Source organism: Jaculus jaculus, chromosome 1 (assembly GCF_020740685.1).
Source record: "Jaculus jaculus isolate mJacJac1 chromosome 1, mJacJac1.mat.Y.cur, whole genome shotgun sequence".
NCBI lineage: Eukaryota > Metazoa > Chordata > Mammalia > Rodentia > Dipodidae > Jaculus > Jaculus jaculus.
This window is the reverse complement of record NC_059102.1, coordinates 325,608,804-325,625,583: the sequence shown is the minus strand read 5'-3', so window position 1 is coordinate 325,625,583 and position 16,780 is coordinate 325,608,804. Positions and strand designations below refer to the sequence as shown.

At 44.1% G+C, this 16,780-nt stretch overlaps 1 protein-coding gene across 1 annotated transcript in view; it reads left to right on the top strand.

Annotated features, from left to right (window-relative positions):
• Nvl (nuclear VCP like) overlaps positions 1–16,780 on the top strand; it is a 79,394-nt gene that overhangs the window by 39,351 nt on the left and 23,263 nt on the right. The window contains exons 12-17 of the mRNA XM_045141362.1: positions 1–145; positions 5,576–5,825; positions 8,985–9,203; positions 12,391–12,495; positions 14,626–14,688; positions 16,456–16,575. Of these exons, the coding sequence (XP_044997297.1) occupies positions 1–145; positions 5,576–5,825; positions 8,985–9,203; positions 12,391–12,495; positions 14,626–14,688; positions 16,456–16,575 (902 nt within the window). The remainder of the gene's footprint in view (positions 146–5,575; positions 5,826–8,984; positions 9,204–12,390; positions 12,496–14,625; positions 14,689–16,455; positions 16,576–16,780) is intronic.

The window sequence follows — 16,780 nt, the reverse complement described above, 5'->3', positions numbered from 1 at the left end:
ATCTGAATAATGTGGCAGCTACAGCTCGAGTCCTAATCATTGGTGCTACTAATCGACCAGACTCACTGGATCCTGCTTTGAGACGTGCAGGAAGGTTTGACCGAGAAATTTGCCTAGGAATCCCAGATGAAACATGCAGAGAAAGGTATATTCTTTCATTTTTTAAAATTTATCTGCTATTAAGTAGAAAATTTGTGTGGCTATATCATGTGTTGGTACCACCATTTCCCTCTTCCCTGCCCCCATTCTGATGCGGGCTCCCCTCAGTGCGATTGCTGGTATTCTTCCCCACGGGGTGTGGTTATGAGATGTGAGACCAGCAGTCAGTCTCGTGGGGTGGGCGTGACAATGCCTCTGGACGTTTCCTTACACTATGTGACTCTTACAGTCTTTCCACCCCCTCTTCCACCAACTTTCCTGAGTTTTTTTTTTTTTTTTTTTGACAACTTCCATAATTCTAGACAATAAACCGTGATAATTCCCTCCCTTCCCTTCTTTCCCCTTCACAAATCCACTGACCATCATATTCCCTCCCCCTCAGTTAGTCTCTCTCTTACTGTGATGTCATCATCTTTTCCTCCTATTAGGATGGTCTTGTGTAGGTCGTGTCAGGCACTGCGAGGTCATGGATATTGAGGCCAGTTCATGTCTGGAAGAAGCGTTGTAAGGAGTCCTGCTCTTCCTTTGGCTTTGGGTGTGTTTTAAGTCTATTTTAGTTTTGTGTTCTCAGTAGCTTTTGGATTTCTGCTTTGGTGCATTATTTTTTTGTTTGTTTGTTTGTTTTTTGAGTCAGGGTCTTGCTCTAGCTCAGGCTGACCTGGAATTCACTATGTAGTCTCAGGGTGACCTCGAACTCACGGAGATCCTTCTACCTCTGCCTCCCAAGTGCTGGGATTAAAGTGTGCTACCACACCCAGCTGGTGCATTGTTGTATTTGCTTGTTTTTGGTTTTTCAAGGTAGGATCTCACTGTAACTCACCTGACCTGGAATTCACTGTGTAGTTTCAGGCTGACCTTGAGCTCACAGCAGTCTGACTACCTCTGCCTTCTGAGTGCTGGGATTAAAGGGGTGTGCCACCGCGCCTGGCTTCAGTGCGCATCCCCAGCATCTGTCTTTTTCACTCTATCACAGGTTGTCGGGCTCACCATGGAAGCAGCTCTCTTGCTCATCTCTCCAGTTCCTCTGTGGTTTCACCTGGGCGGTGGCTAATGTGCTGGTTTATCTCCTCAGTTCTTACTGCCTTCTGGCATGTACACAGAATTGCAGCCACTCAGGGTTATTGGGAGCCAGGGAACTGGGTGGTGGGGAACTGGAAAGTAATGGTTAAGACATACCACTTGGGCTCTCAACGTACACACTCTCTGTCTCCTCTCTTTGTGTGTCTACTTCGCCCCCTGTATTGCTTATTTTCTGGCACTAGGGGATCAGCCCTGGGACCTCAGGTATGACAGCTACTCTACACTGAGCTATATTCCCAGCCCCTCCTTCCCTTCCTTCTTTCCCTCTTTTCATCTTTTTCTGATATTGATTAGGAAAGGAAAACGCTCTCATTAATGTTTTTCGAAAAATAACTTGCCCATCAATAGTTGTTGCAGGCTTTCCAGTAGTGATAATGAACATATGTGCTCATACTCACTTGTCTTATCTTGTAAGCAATGGCTTGTGTGTTTCTAGTTGGCTCATCAGTGTTTGGATCTGTGGAATACGGTGGTACCCTCTGGCTATAAGTACTGTTGGTGGCTCACTTCTGTAATCCCAGCACAGGGAGGCCTCTGGAGTAATGCTCAGCAGTCTAGATCAGGGCACAGTGAAGATAGAGATTTAAAGTCAGGCATAGTGGGGCATGTCTTTAATTCCAGTGCTTCAGAGACTGTGGTACGATAGGAAGATCACTGTGAGTTGAGGCCAAAGTGGGCTAGAATGAGGAAGAAAAGAAATAGAAGCTGGGCGTTGTGGCGCACACCTTTAATCCCAGCACTCGGGAGGCAGAGGTAGGAGCATCCCTGTGAGTTTGAGGCCACCCTGAGACACCATAGTGAATTCCAGGTCAGCCTGGGCTAGAGTGAGACCCTACCTCAAAAAAACCAAAAAAAAAAAAAAAAAAAAAAAGAAATAGAAAATGGAGATGTAGATTAACAAAATAGACCAGAGGCTGTACTATAATGATAGTATTTGATAAGGAGGTGGTAAAGAAAGGACAGGTGAGTGGAAGTTACTGAGCACATAAGATAGACAATCAGGTGTGTCCAAAATGGAGCCCATGGGCCACATATGTCCCAGAATAGCTATGAATGGAGCCCACCGTATTTGCAGATGATAGTGTCACAGTACAGTGTCAGAGTCCCATAGCCGTAGATCGTGGGAACTGTGGGCAGAAAGTAAGACGTTTTAATTACAGAGGTGAGCCAGGTCTGGGTGATGGGATAATATGATCCAAGGAGAGAAAATCAAGTGGCCTGCTTGGAGCATTGATGAGTCAGTACAGGAAGTTCCCCAGCTCTGTCTCGCAGTACCCCTGTGCCAAGCTTTAGATAACCTGATACGGTAACAATGATAAATGCAGTTTGGGGCTTCAGATGAAGCTTCCAGGTGACCTGGCAATCACTATGTAGTCTCAGAGTGGCCTCGAACTCCTGGCAATCTGACTACCTCAGCTTCCCAAGTGCTAAGATTAAAGGTGTGCCCCACTACACCCAGTTTTTATCACTTATTCATCTATTGCTCAACGGCTGTGTCAGGTAATATACTTGACCTCATATTTTTTCTTTCCTTTTTTTTTTCTATATTCTATTTATCATTTATGTATTTTTTCATTCTCTGACTTTTACATGACACTGTTAAGTATCTCAGCACTTTTTGTCCCCCAAGGCAAGATCTGTTTCTAGTCCAGGTTGACCTGGAACTCACACTGTAGCCCCAGGCTGGCCTTGAAGTCATGGGGATCTTTCTACTTCAGCTGTCTGAGTGCTAGAGTTAAAAGTGCACGGCAGGCTTTTAAGATGGTTGGGTGGTTAAAGACACTTGCTTACAAAGCCTAATGGTCCAGGTTTGAGTCTTCGGTTCCCACATAAAGCCAGATGCACAAAAGGGCACATGTGTCTGGATTTCACTTGCAGTGACCCAAAGCCCTGGTTTTTCTCTCTTCCTGTCTGCCTCTTTCTCTCTGCCTGTCTTAAAGAAGTAAATAAAAAATAAAAGTGTATGCTACCATACCTTGCACTATTTGTTTGTTTTCTTGTTTTTAAGGTAGGGTTTCACTCTAGCCCAGGCTTAGCAGTTTTTATTTTTTGCTTGCTTCAGCCTCTTAGATAATCCCAGTGCTGTACTTTGAGAATGGAGTATGTTACTGTGAATGAATGGAGGCTGGGGAGATGGCTTAGCTGCTGATGTACTTGCCACACAAGCAGGAGGACTTGAATTCGGATCCCCACTGCACACGTAACGGCTGGGAGTTGGGGCGCACACTTGTAACCCCAGCACTGGGGATCCCGAGGCCTTTCTGACTGGCTAGTTGAGCTGAATCAGTAAACTCCAGATTCAGTGCACGATCTTTTCTCAAAGCTCCATGTGTGGCACATGCCTTTAACCCCAGCACTCGGGAGGCAGAGGTAGGAGGATCTCCATGAGTTCCGAGGCCACCCTGAGACTACATTGTGAATTCTAGGTAAGTTTGGGCTAGAATAAAACCCTACCTTGAAAAACCAAAAATAAATAAAATTAAAAAATAAATTTGCTGGTATAAAATTTTTTTCTTTTCAGTTTTTTGAGGTAGGGTCTCACTCTAGTACAGGCTGACCTGGGATTCACTATGTAGTCTCAGGGTGGCCTGTAACTTACAGAAATCCTCCTGCCTTTGCTTTCCAAGTGCTGGGATTAAAGGTGTGCACCACCACACCTGGCTTTAGAATCTTTTTCTGTTATTTAGTGTATGTGAGTGAATAATGGTTTTTTTTTGTTTGTTTGTTTTGTTTTTATCAGTAATGCTTACTTATCTGCTTCCTTTTGTTTTACTTACGTAACCCCAAATGATTTTTTCTTTTATTTCTTTTCATTGACAACTTCCATCAATTCAGACAATATATCATGATTGCAATCCCTCCCACCACCCCCCTTTACTTCCCCCGAAATCCTCCCTCCACTGAATCTCTTCTTTTTTTTCCCAACCAGTCTCTCTTCTCTTTTGATGTCATCATTTTTTTCCCTCCTATTACATAGATCTGGTTAGGTAGTGTCAGCCATGGTGAGATCATGAATATCAAGGCCACTTTGTGTCTGGAAGCAGTTCTCCCTTTCATTCTTCTGTCATTATCTTATTACCTTAACATTTGAAAATCTCAGTATCTATCTCCTACAAGTTAGGAGATTCCAAAATACATTTGCTTATCCCAGTTTGCTTATGACATCACAAAATGTAATGAGCAAAGTACATGATACACATGTATGAAAATATCATAATGAAATTATCATTTCACACAATGAATATTTGCTACTAAAAAAGGTAAATTTTGGCTGGGCATAGTGGCAGAGGTAGGAGGATCATGTGAGTTCGAGGCTAACCTGAGACTATATAGTAAATTTCAGGTCACCCTGGACTAAAGTGAGACCCTATCTTGAAAACCACCAAAAAAAAAAAAAAAGACACGACTTGAGAAGATGGCTTAGCAGTTAAGGCGTTTCCCTGCAAAGCCAAAGGACCCACGTAAGCCAGATGCACAAGGAGGTGCACACATCTGGAGTTCATTTGCAGTGGCTGGAGACCTTGGCACACCCATTCTCTTCTTCTCTCTCTCTCTACCACTTTCTCTCACGTAAATAAATAAAATATAGACTTTTTTTTTGTTTGTTTTTTGGAGGTAGGGTTTCACTCTAGCTCAGGCTGACCTGGAATTCAATATGTAGTCTCAGGGTGGCCTCGAACTCATGGCGATCCTCCTACCTCTGCCTCCCGAGTGCTGGGATTAAAGGTGTGTGCCACCATGCCCGGCTATACATATTTTTAAAAAAGGTAAATTTTAGTGGTACAAAATTTTGGTTTTAATGTGGAAGCTTTTCTCTCATAGATATCCATTTTATTTACTCCAAATTTGTCTCATAAGTTATTCTTTCCTGTGTGGTATTGCAAAGCTGTTATGGTGATTTAAAAATCTGTCCCTATATCCCTCATAACGTAGCATTGCTCCCAGCCAGCAGATATTTACCATAATCCTTTTTGGAATAAGGTTGGGCATATAACAGTGCTTAAGCATTTATTGAGTGGGTGAATTATTCCATGTTACATATACTCATGATGACATTAAAAAGAATTACTAAAACACGCAGTTTCAAAAAAATGTATTCTGAGCCGGGCGTGGTGGCGCACGCCTTTAATCCCAGCACTTGGGAGGCAGAGGTAGGAGGATCGCCATGAGTTCAAGGCCACCCTGAGACTACAGAGTTAATTCCAGGTCAGCCTGGACCAGAGTGAGACCTTACCTCAAAAAACCAAAAAAAAAAGTATTCTGAACTTGTTTTTACTATTATATTAGGCCAGGAATTAGGGGAAAAAAAATTTTTTTTTTTCTGTCTTTTCTACAGAATACTTCAAACTTTGTGCCGAAAACTGAGACTTCCTGAAACTTTCAATTTTGCTCACTTAGCTCACCTGACGCCAGGCTTTGTAGGTGCCGATCTGATGGCCCTCTGCAGGGAGGCCGCCATGTGTGCCGTCAATAGGGTCTTGATGAAGCTGCAGGAGCAGCAGCCGAACGACCCTGAGGCCGCGGGTCTGCCGCCTGGAGGACGCCAGGAGGACCAGCCGAGAGCTGAGCCCACTTCTGAGACACAGGTGCTTTCACTCGCTTATGTATATGCGCTATTCATCCTCGGTGTTTGTATTTGTGTGTGCCTGCTCGTGTGAGCGTGGCACACGCCACGGTATGTGGAGTTTGGTACAGTTTCTGTGTGTGTTCACTTTCAACTTCCAGAGGTCGGTTCTTGTTCACTGCTCCATCTCTTAGCTGGTCCGCAGGCGTCTGGGAAATCCCTTCTCTGCTTCCCCGTCTCCCCATAGAAGGGCTGAGGTTACCCAGTCCCGCCACAGCCGTGCTCCTTGGTGTTCGTGGTCTGCGGATCTGAACCCAGCTGCTCATGCTGTGCAGCACGCACGCTGTCCCTGAGCCATCTCCCCAGCTCCCCGGGCTCCTTTAGAATGCTCTTCCCTTACATTCAGGTAGTGCTAATATGGTTGAGATTTAGTCTTTACAGAAAAAAGTGGCCAGCTCTTGTTAAGGCATTGGTGTTTTGTTACACTTCCTGGTTAAATTTGATTTAGGGAATGGGGTGGTATAAATATAAAAATTTATCAGTCCTTTTTTTTTTTTTTTTTTTTTTTTTTTTTGCGTTTCGAAGAAGGGTTTCACTCTAGCTCAGGCTGACCTGGAATTCAGTCTCAGGGTGGCCGCAGATTCACAGCGATCCTCCTACCTCTGTCTCCTGAGTGCTGGTACTAAAGGCATCTTCCACCACGCCTGGCTTGTCTTGTGTTTCATGAGACAGGGCCTCATGTAGCCCAGGCTGCCTTCCAACTGCCTACGTATCTGAGGGTGACCTTGTCATACCTCTGCTTTCTCGCTGCTGGAATTAAAGGTATCCCCCACTACGCCTGGCTGAGTTTCTGAGTTTTCTCAAACAAAAGTTTAAAATTTTTCTCTCCCAAGCACTAAGTTCCTTGCTGCTGGCTCCACGTCTTCTGAGAATGACTCGTTTCTTTCCCAGACACAAAGAGCTCTCTTTCTTAACTTCTCCTTCCCAGCATCCAGCCAGCCATATGGACCCATGCATGAACCTGTTGCCAGGGATGCCCATCTGATCTTTCTTTTCACTTGGACAAACCACCTACCTTCTGCCACACCTGTCTCTGTTCCTCACAGCTTTTCCAGCCCATTTGGGTTTAAATTTTTAATTTCAATTTATTTATTTGAGATGGGGCCAGGGGAGAAAGAGACACACAGAGAGAGAATGGGCACCCCAGGGCCTCTAGCCATTGGAAACGAACTCCAGACGCATGTACCATGTTGTGCATCTGACTAATTGTGTCCTGGGAAGTCAAAACTAGGTCCTTTGGTTTTTCAGGCAAGTACCTTAACAGCTAAGCCATCTCTCAAACCCTAGATTTTTAAATTTAAATGTAGTGATTTTTTTAAAAAATGTATTATTTTATTTATTTATTTGAGAGAGAGGGAGAGAGAGAGAGAATGGGCACACCAGGGCCTCCAGCCACTGCAGACAAACTCCAGATGCATGCACCCTCTTGTGCATCTGGCTAATGTGAGTCTTGGGGAATTGAACCTGGGTCTTTTGGCTTTGCAGACAAATACCTTAACTGCTAAGCTATCTCTCTAGCCCCTAATGTAGTGTTTTGTTTTGTTTTTTTTTTTCTTTTCCCTGAGTTAGGGTCTTTCTCTAGCTCGGGCTGGCCTGGAATTCACAATGTAGTCTCAGGGTGGCCTTAAACTCAGTGCTGGGATTAAAGGCATGTAGCACCATGCCTGGCTTAAAAGTGTTATTTCTTTTTTTTTTTTTAATTATTTATTTATTTATTTGAGAGCGACAGAAACAGAGAGAAAGACAGATAGAGGGAGAGCGAGAGAATGGGCGCGCCAGGGCTTCCTTCCAGCCTCTGCAAACAAACTCCAGACGTGTGCGCCCCCTTGTGCATCTGGCTAACATGGGACCTGGGGAACCGAGCCTCGAACCGGGGTCCTTAGGCTTCACAGGCGAGTGCTTAACCGCTAAGCCATCTCTCCAGCCCAAAAGTGTTATTTCTTAAAATGAATCACTTTATGACTTAAAAATGCCCTTCCATGTTCTTCACAAAGTGAGAAGCTTTGAAGTTCAAGGTTTGTGGTACAACTGAAATTGCCTGCTTTGTATCTGGCTGATTAACTGCCAAAGAATCATAGAGTGAACTAGAGTAGCTGCATATTAATTCCATGTGCGCTACTTCACGAATGCGTATACATGTAGTGGGAAGTCTGGTGCTGACAGGAGTGTTTGCTGTATTTAGCTCTAGTGCATAATACAGCAATCACATTGTGTTTTGTTTTTGAGGTAGGGTCTCAACCTAGCCCAGGCCAACCTGGAATGTAGTCTCAGGCTGGCCTTAACCTCGTGGTGATCCCCCTACCTCTGCCTCCCAAGTGTGGGGTTAAAGGTGTGCCCCACTACAGCCGGCCCGTTGCCTGGCTTTTTTAAAAAATATGTTTTACTTATTTTAGAGAGAGAATAGGTGTATCAGGGCCTCTAGCCACTGCAAACAAACTCCAGACACATGTGCCCTCTTGTGCATCTGGCTTATGTGGGTCCTAGAGAATCGAACCAGGATCCTTTGGCTTTGTAGGCAAATACTTAACTGCTAAGCCATCTCTCCAGACCTCATGCCTGGCGTTTTGTTTGTTTTGTTTGAGACAGTGTCTCATATAAGCAAGGCTGGCCTAGAACTTACTGTTAGCTGAGGGTGACCTTAGGTTCCTGATCCTCTTGCCTCTACCTCCCAAACGCTGGCATTCAGGTGTGGGCCACCAAGTCATTCTTACATATTTGATAATTGGAAAATCATAGCCAAAAATATGACCCACTTTGAATAAAATGAGTATGTCTTGTGTAGAGAGGAGAGAGAGTTAATTTTTGGTGTGGTGTGTGTGTACATGTGTATGCAGATGTATGTGTCTCATGTGTACATGTGTTGGGTAGAGGAAGATGTCAGTTTTTTTCTCTATTTCTCTATTTCAATTTATTTATATGGGGGGAGGGCAGAGAGAGAGAGAGAGAGAAAGAGAGAGAGAGAGAATGGGCACACCAGGGTCTCCAGCAACTGCAAACAAACTCCAGACACATGTACCACCTTGTGTATCTGGCTTATGTGGGTCCTGGGGTATCGAACTCTGGTCCTTAGGCTTCAGAGGCAAGCATGCTGAGCCATCTCCTTTTAATTGCTCTCTTAAAGGCTGAATTGGGAACACTGCTGAAATTGCTAAGAGACCAAGATCCTCTGTCAGAGGAGCAGATGCAAGGGCTGTGCATTGAACTGACGGATTTCACTGTTGCCCTAGCCTCAGTCCAACCTTCTGCCAAAAGAGAAGGCTTTGTCACTGTCCCTAATGTGACATGGGCAGATATTGGTGCTCTGGAAGATATTCGAGAAGAACTCATCATGGCAATATTGGTAGGTATTATTGGCATTACGTAAGGTCCAAAGGGGTGAGGTTACATGCACATTTCACCAGATTGTATGTCAACCCTGGCTTGACTGTGTTCTTATTCACTCTCTTCCCCCTCCCCCCGTGACTCAATCTCTAAGTAGCCCCCTGTACCCAGGTTCTCTTTTCTACCCTCAGAGGAGGCCAAAGGGAAAACAGGTGAAGCCAGTTCATATTTTTCCCAGAAGTGTGCTTTCTCCCTGGTATCATGCCAAATTGAGACACAGGAAATGGGAGACAGTGGGACTCAAACTCATTCCAGTGCCACTTGAACCATGAGGTTGCCCCAGGCCGCCATCATTGCTCCACCTCCACGTCAAAGTTAGCTCACGGTGCCCGCTCCTCCGGGTGTGTTCTGTCTTGGGAAGCAGCTACCGCCAGGATCAGACTTGGGGTCTTCTCACGGTATTGACTCCTGAAGGTGGCCCTGCTCTCACTGTGTGCTTGTGCTCTTGTTTTGAAGTAGAACTGTGGTTTTATGAAAATTACTTTACTGTAGTGTGGCAGGGAAAATGATATTTTAATGTTGATTTTCTGCACATTTGGCGCATGTGTAGTTGTGTGTGCTGGTGCACTTGTGGGCACGTGGAGGCCAGGGGAGAAAAGAGTGTGCTCTTCCCGTCCTCATCTGTCTCCTCCAGATGAGCTGCTCTCTCTGGACACGGAGTAGTTTGTATGCACCTCAGCAGTTCTCTGGTCTCTGCTCCTCACAGGACTGCAGCTACAGATGGTGTAGCCATGCCCAGCTGTTCTTGTGTTCTGGGGAATCAGGTGGTCTCAGGTCCTCATGGTGGCGGCAAGGGCTCACCTGCTGAGCCATCCCGTAGCCTTAATACAGACTTAAACACAAAGTCACACTCAAGCACTGGGATGTGCTTCTTTTTTTTTTTTTTTTTTTTTTTGGTTTTTCGAGGTAGGGTCTTACTCTGGTCCAGGCTGACCTGGAATTAACTATGTAGTCTCAGGGTGGCATCGAACTCTCGATGATCCTCCCACTTCTGCCTCCCAAGTGCTGGGATTAAAGGCGTGCGCCACCACGCCCGGCTCTGGGATGTGCTTCTTTAAGAGCCACCTTGTCTTCTTTTTTCTTTTATTTTTTATTTATTTGAGAGAGCAAGAGGCAGGCGCACGCGCGCGCACACACACACACACACACAGAGAGAGGGAGAATGGGTCCACCAGGGTCTCCAGCCACTGCAGATGAACTCCAGATGCATGCGCCACTTTGTGCATCTGGCTTACGTGGGTCCTGGGGAATCATCAAACCTGGATCCTTTGGCTTTGCAGGCAAGTGCCTTAACTGCTAAGACCTCTCTCTCTCTCCAGCCCCTGTGTTTTTTTTTTAAGTACTGTGTTCTATATGACAGTGGGATATCTTTTTTTTTTTTTTTTTTTTTTAAGGTAGGGTCTCTAGCCCAGGCTGACCTGGAATTCGCTATATACTCTCAGGCTGGCCTCACACTTCTCCTACCTCTGCCTCCTGAGTGCTGGGATTAAAGGCATGCGCCACCATGCCCAGCTTTCTCATTCTTTTTTTTTTTTTAATTAAATTTTATTAAATTTTTTTGAGAGAGGGAAGAAGGGAGGCAGATAGAAAGAGAATGGATATGCCAGGGTCTATAGCCACTACAAGTTAACTTCAGACTCATGTGGCACCTAATGCATCTGGCTTATGTGGGTATTGGGGAATTGAACCCTGGTCATTAGGCTTTGCAGACAAGGGCCTTAACTACTGAGCCTTCTCCAGCGTAATGTGGGATATCATTCTGATGAATTGTTTTATGCTGATCACTTTGGTTATGCTTCATTTTTGTCTAGTGAATTAAAGCGGGGTGGGGGGAAATAGCTCATGTTTTATCCAAGACCAATTGTATGAGAACTACTTTTTTTTTTTTTTTTTTTTTTGGTTTTTCAAGGTAGGGTCTCACTCTGGTCCAGGCTGATCTGGAATTCACTATGTAGTCTTAGGATGGCCTCGAATTTTCGGCAATCCTCCTGCCTCTGCCTCCCGAGTGCTGGGATTAAAGGCATGTGCCACCATGCCTGGCTGAGAACTACTTTTTTAATTTGGTCAGACTCTTAGAGTTCAAGCTAGTTTTTTAAAATTTTTATTATTTTTTTGTTCATTTTTATTTATTTATTTGAGTATGACAGACAGAGAAAGAGGCAGAGAGAGAGAGAGAGGAGAGAATGGGCGGTCTGAAGCCACTGCAAACGAACTCCAGATGCGTGTACCCCCTTGTGCGTATGGCTAATGTGGGTCCTGGGGAATCAAGTCTCAAACCAGGGTCCTTAGGCTTCACAGGCAAGCGCTTAACTGCTAAGCCATCTCTCCAGCCCTCAAGCTAGTTTTAAAACCGAGAAAACTTTTATTTCCATTTGCTGATCTTTCTGTAGTCTATCAACTAAAGCATGACTCATTTTTTTTTGTTTATTTTAATTTTTATTTATTTGAGAATGACAGACAGAGGAAGAGGCAGATATATATAGAGAAAATGGGCATGCCAGGGCCTCCAGCCACTGCAAACGAACTCCAGATGCATGTGCCCCCTTGTGCATCTGGCTAACGTGGGTCCAGAGTCCTTAGGCTTCACAGGCAAGCGCTTAAACGCTAAGCCATCTCTGCAGCCTATGACTCACTTAGAAGTATACTCTTCCAGTACTGCCAGTGGAGTACAGAGAGTGTCTTGACTGTGTGCAGGCCTGTTGCTTCCTGTGTTCTAGAGAATGCTGTTGCCAAGACACAAAACCTGAACACTTAAGTGGCTTTCTGAAATTTGTAATACTTTGAAATATTGTATCTGTCTAAATGTTCTCAAAAGTAACATGTAAGTGTAAATCCCTCAAGAACAGGGGCTTCTCTGTTAGCATTGTGTATCTATGTTTGAAACATGGTTCAGTCCTCAGGCCTCATGGTCAGTGTTGAAATACGAAAGACGGGATACTGCGAGATGCTATTTGTGTATTAACTTACATATGGATATGCAAGGCTGTCTTGCCACTGTGCAGCTTCATGTGGGTGCCTAGGGAATTGCACTCGGGGCAGCAGCCTTTGCAAGTAAGCACTTTTAAACACTTAGCGATTTCCCCAAGCCGACTACGCAATACTTGTGAACTTGAGGTGGAGTAATCACTATTGGTATTTTCCCCCAGGCTCCAGTTCGTAACCCAGACCAGTTCAGAGCTCTTGGCTTAGTGACTCCAGCTGGCATCCTCTTGGCTGGTCCTCCTGGGTGTGGGAAGACTCTGCTCGCAAAGGTATGCTAAAAATTCAACTGCATGCTTTTCATTTCTTGTTTTTGGTAGGATTATATGGGTTTAAGTTCTACTGTGAAATCAGCATTTGCAGAATTTCCATTAGAAATTCTCTTTAGTAAATCCAACACCTTTTTTCAGGAAAATTTCTTCCTTCATTCATTTATTTATTTATTTATTTATTTATTTATTTATTTATTTATTTATTTATTTATTTATTTGAGGTAGGGTCTCACTCTAGCCCAGGCTGACCTGGAATTCACTATGTAGTCTCAGGGTGGCCTCAAACTCTCGGCGATCCTCCTACCTCTGCCTCCCGAGTGCTGGGATTAAAGGCCTGCGCCACCACGCCCAGCTTCCCTCTTCTTTTAAACAAACGGTTTTAGTCTATTGTATCACCGTCCTTCTTCTGGAAGCGGCACAACACTAAGGCACAGTCCCTGAGGACAGTAAGGCTTCTTATATCTCTTAGAAATATGTAATGTTCCATCAGTTTCTGTTCCATCCTTGCACACAGACCATGCCAGATCTCTGTATTGCCTCAGTGTCAGAATGCAGGCTATGCACGCTTATGTAGTGTGAGCCCTCCCACGTTTTGTTTTTAATTACATGGTGCTCTGTTTAAAGATACTCCAGTGAAGTTTTGTTTTGTTTCTTGTTGTTGTTGTTTTTCAAGGTAGGGTCCTGCTCTAGGCCAGGCTGACCTGGAACTCACTGTGTAGCCTCAGGGTGGTGGTAATCTCCAACTCACAGCAGTCCTCCTACCTCTGCCTCCTGAGTGCTGAGGTTAAAGATGTGCACCACCACATCGGGCTGAAAAATATTTTAATTAGTCATGTCCTATTAATTTTTTTAGTTTGTTTTTACTTATTTATTTATTTGAGAGAGAGAGCAAAAGGCAGAGAGATTGAAAGAGAATGAGTGTGCCAGCTCCAGCTGCTGCAAATGAATTCCAGACTCATGCCACCTTGTGCATCTGGCTTGTATGGGTTCTGGGGAATTGAACTTGGGTCCTTTGGCTTTGTAGGCAAGTGCCTTAACCACTAAGCCATCTCTCCAGCCCTTCACTACTTTTAAGTCTATTGACTTTGCTCCACCAGAAGACTTCATAGCACTTTCCAGCACTATCTGGTCAACAGGGAGGAGGCCTCCAGCTCAGCTCCTTCTTGATTTCCCAGGGCCCTGTGGTCACAGCAGGTGGCATCTTCAGCAGTAGGCTTTGCCACCTGGCTCTGGTAGGCAGAGCGTAGGGAGCACACCAGTGCCTTTGGTGCTGCAGTTCTGGAGTGCATGTTGGGATCTCACTGCAATTCCAATCTTGGCCATAAGTTTACTTACAGAGCTATGTGGCATTTAAAAAAAAAATGTTTGTTTATTTGCAAGCAGATAGAGACAAGAGTGAGAGAGAATGAGAGGGAGAGGTGAGGAATCATCAGACCCCTTGTGCCACTGCAAACGAACTTTATGTGGGTACTAGGGAATCAGACCAGGCTGCCAGGGTTGGCAAGCAAGGTAATTTAACTGCTGAGCCATTTCTCCAGCCCCTGGGTAGCGTGATTATGTATTTGTACCATTTCTATTTGATTATAGCTTACCATGGCAATTCTTAGCTGTAAACTGATGTTTGCTTTTGATTTTCCTTTTACATATTTCTCCTTTTGTTCATCTGCCTTTCTTTTAATAAGAAGAAGCAACTCTGGCTGGATGGCTTAGCAGTTAAGGTGCTTGCCTGGGAAGCCCAAGGACCCATGTTTGACTGCAGGTCCCATGTAAGCCAGATGCACAAGGTGATGCAGTGGTGGAGGGGGCACATGTTGCACAGGTGGCATGTGTGTCTGGAGTTCAGTTGCACTAGCTGAAGGCCCTGGCACACCAGTTCTCTCTCTCTCATAAAAAAAATTTGCAAAGCCAGGTGGCTCATGCCTTTAATCCCAGCACGTGGGTGGCAGAAGTAGGTCAGACTGAGCTAGAGCAAGACCCCACCTCAGAAAACAAAACAAAACAAAGCAAAAATTTTGCAAAAAAAACAAAAAAAAGTGAGAGAAGCAGCTATGAACAGTGCAAAATATGCTTAGGCCTACATTAGTACTTATTATATGTCTTATTTGTGTCTTTTTGTTTCCTTTTAACTAGGCTGTGGCAAATGAGGCTGGACTCAATTTTATATCTGTCAAAGGTCCTGAACTACTAAATATGGTAAGTTGTAGCATTAGCTATGGTTTTAATCAGGAAAAGCCATGATCAACCTAATTATGACTAAATGCTCCCTGGCCTCTCAGTAGTTACAGTATTTTGATAAAATCTCTGCTTTAGGAGTTGGAGGGGTAAATTTTGTTTTGCTCTTACCACTTGGGTTATATAAATGCTTTTCTGAAAGTCAGTTAGCCTCTGAACCTTGATATCTGTATCTATAAAATGAAGGCAGTTTATTATAGTTGTAACATTTTATTCACTGTGTAGTCCAGGTTAGCTTGGAACTCACAGGGATCCTACTACCCCAGCTTTCTGAGTGTAGGGTTTAAAGGCATACACTACCAAACCTGGCTATTAAGAGTTACTAACTTGGGCTGGAGAGATGGCTTAGTGGTTAAGCACTTGCCTGTGAAGCCTAAGGACCCTGGTTCGAGGCTCGGTTCCCCAGGTCCCACGTTAGCCAGATGCACAAGGGGGCGCACGCGTCTGGAGTTCGTTTGCAGTGGCTGGAAGCCCTGGCGCTCCCATTCTCTCTCTCCCTCTATCTGTCTTTCTCTCTGTGTCTGTCATTCTCAAATAAATAAATAAAATTTTTTAAAAAAAGAGTTACTAACTTAATTTCTCAATTCCCTGCAGAATGTGATGTTTTCAGTAATAGGTTCTTGCCTAACCCCAAACTTTTTCATTGTTGTTGTTAAGAAAACAGATTTTTTTATTTTTCCCAGCTCTGTTACTTGGTTCTTAAAACACAGTCCTGGGCTGGAGAGATGGTTTAGTAGTTAAGGACCCAGGTTCAGTTTCCCAGTACCCAATTAAGTCAGATGCATGTGGTGGTTCATGCATCTGGAGTTTGTTTGCAATGGCTAGAGGCCCTGGCATGCCCATTCTCTCTCCCCCCCTCTCTCTGTAATAGACAAATTAAAAGTAAAATAAAATACTTTTGAATGAATGAAAATTACTTTTGTTGCATAAGGCATAGCAGATCAGTTCTAAACTACAACAGAATTAATGGGATTTTCTTGACTAGACATTTTACATTCTACTTAGTGTTCATTATATGAGTAAACAAGTTATAGTACTAGCTAATTTTATTCAGTTGAATTCTATGTAACTGGGTACTTGTTGTCTTGACACAAGATTTTGCCATGTAGCCTCAGCTGGCCTGGAACTGGTTATCTTCCTGCCTCAGTTTACCAAGTGTTGGAATTGCAGGGGTATACCACCACATCCAGCACAATTGGTTATTTTTAGACCTAAAATGATTTAATACTAGTTAATACAGTTGTATATGGTTTACTTTAATACTAATTAGAAGTATGATATCTGTGTGTCATTTTAAAGCTGGTTTGGGGACAGGCAAGATCACTCAGCAATTGAAGGCACTTGCTTGCGGAGCCTAATGGCCCAGGTTCAATTCCTTAGTACCCATGTAAAACCAGGTACACAAAGGCTCACATGCATCTGGAATTATTCATTTGCAGTAGCAAGAGGCCCTGGCATGCCCATTCCCCCCTTTCTACTTGAAAGAAAGAAATAATATTAAAGCTGATCTTGCTAGGCGTGGTGGCACACACCTTTAATGCCAGCACTTGGGAGACAGAGGTAGGAGGATTGCAGTGAGTTCAAAGCCACCCTGAGACTACAGAGTGAATTCCAGGTCAGCCTGAGCTAGAGTGAGACCCTACCTTGGAAAACCAAAAAAAAAAAAAAGCAATCTGATCTTATTGCCATGTTTGAACTGTCTTTCCATTTTATTTCCTTTATGCTTAGTATGTCGGTGAGAGTGAACGTGCTGTGCGACAGGTTTTTCAGCGAGCCAAGAATTCAGCACCCTGTGTGATATTCTTTGATGAAGTGGATGCCTTATGTCCTCGGAGATCAGACCACGAAGTAAGTATCATAGATTGAAAGTATTCAGATTTTTTTTTTTTTTTTTTTTTTTTTTTAGTAATCTGTAAACCTTTTGTAAGTTCCAAGCCAGGCACTTCTTATGAGGCCATTCCTTGGGAAATTACAATTCTTTGCGTGAAGAGAACTGGTGATTTGGTCAGAGGGGACAGATAACAGTGTGTCCATGTTCTTTTGCTGGACGGTT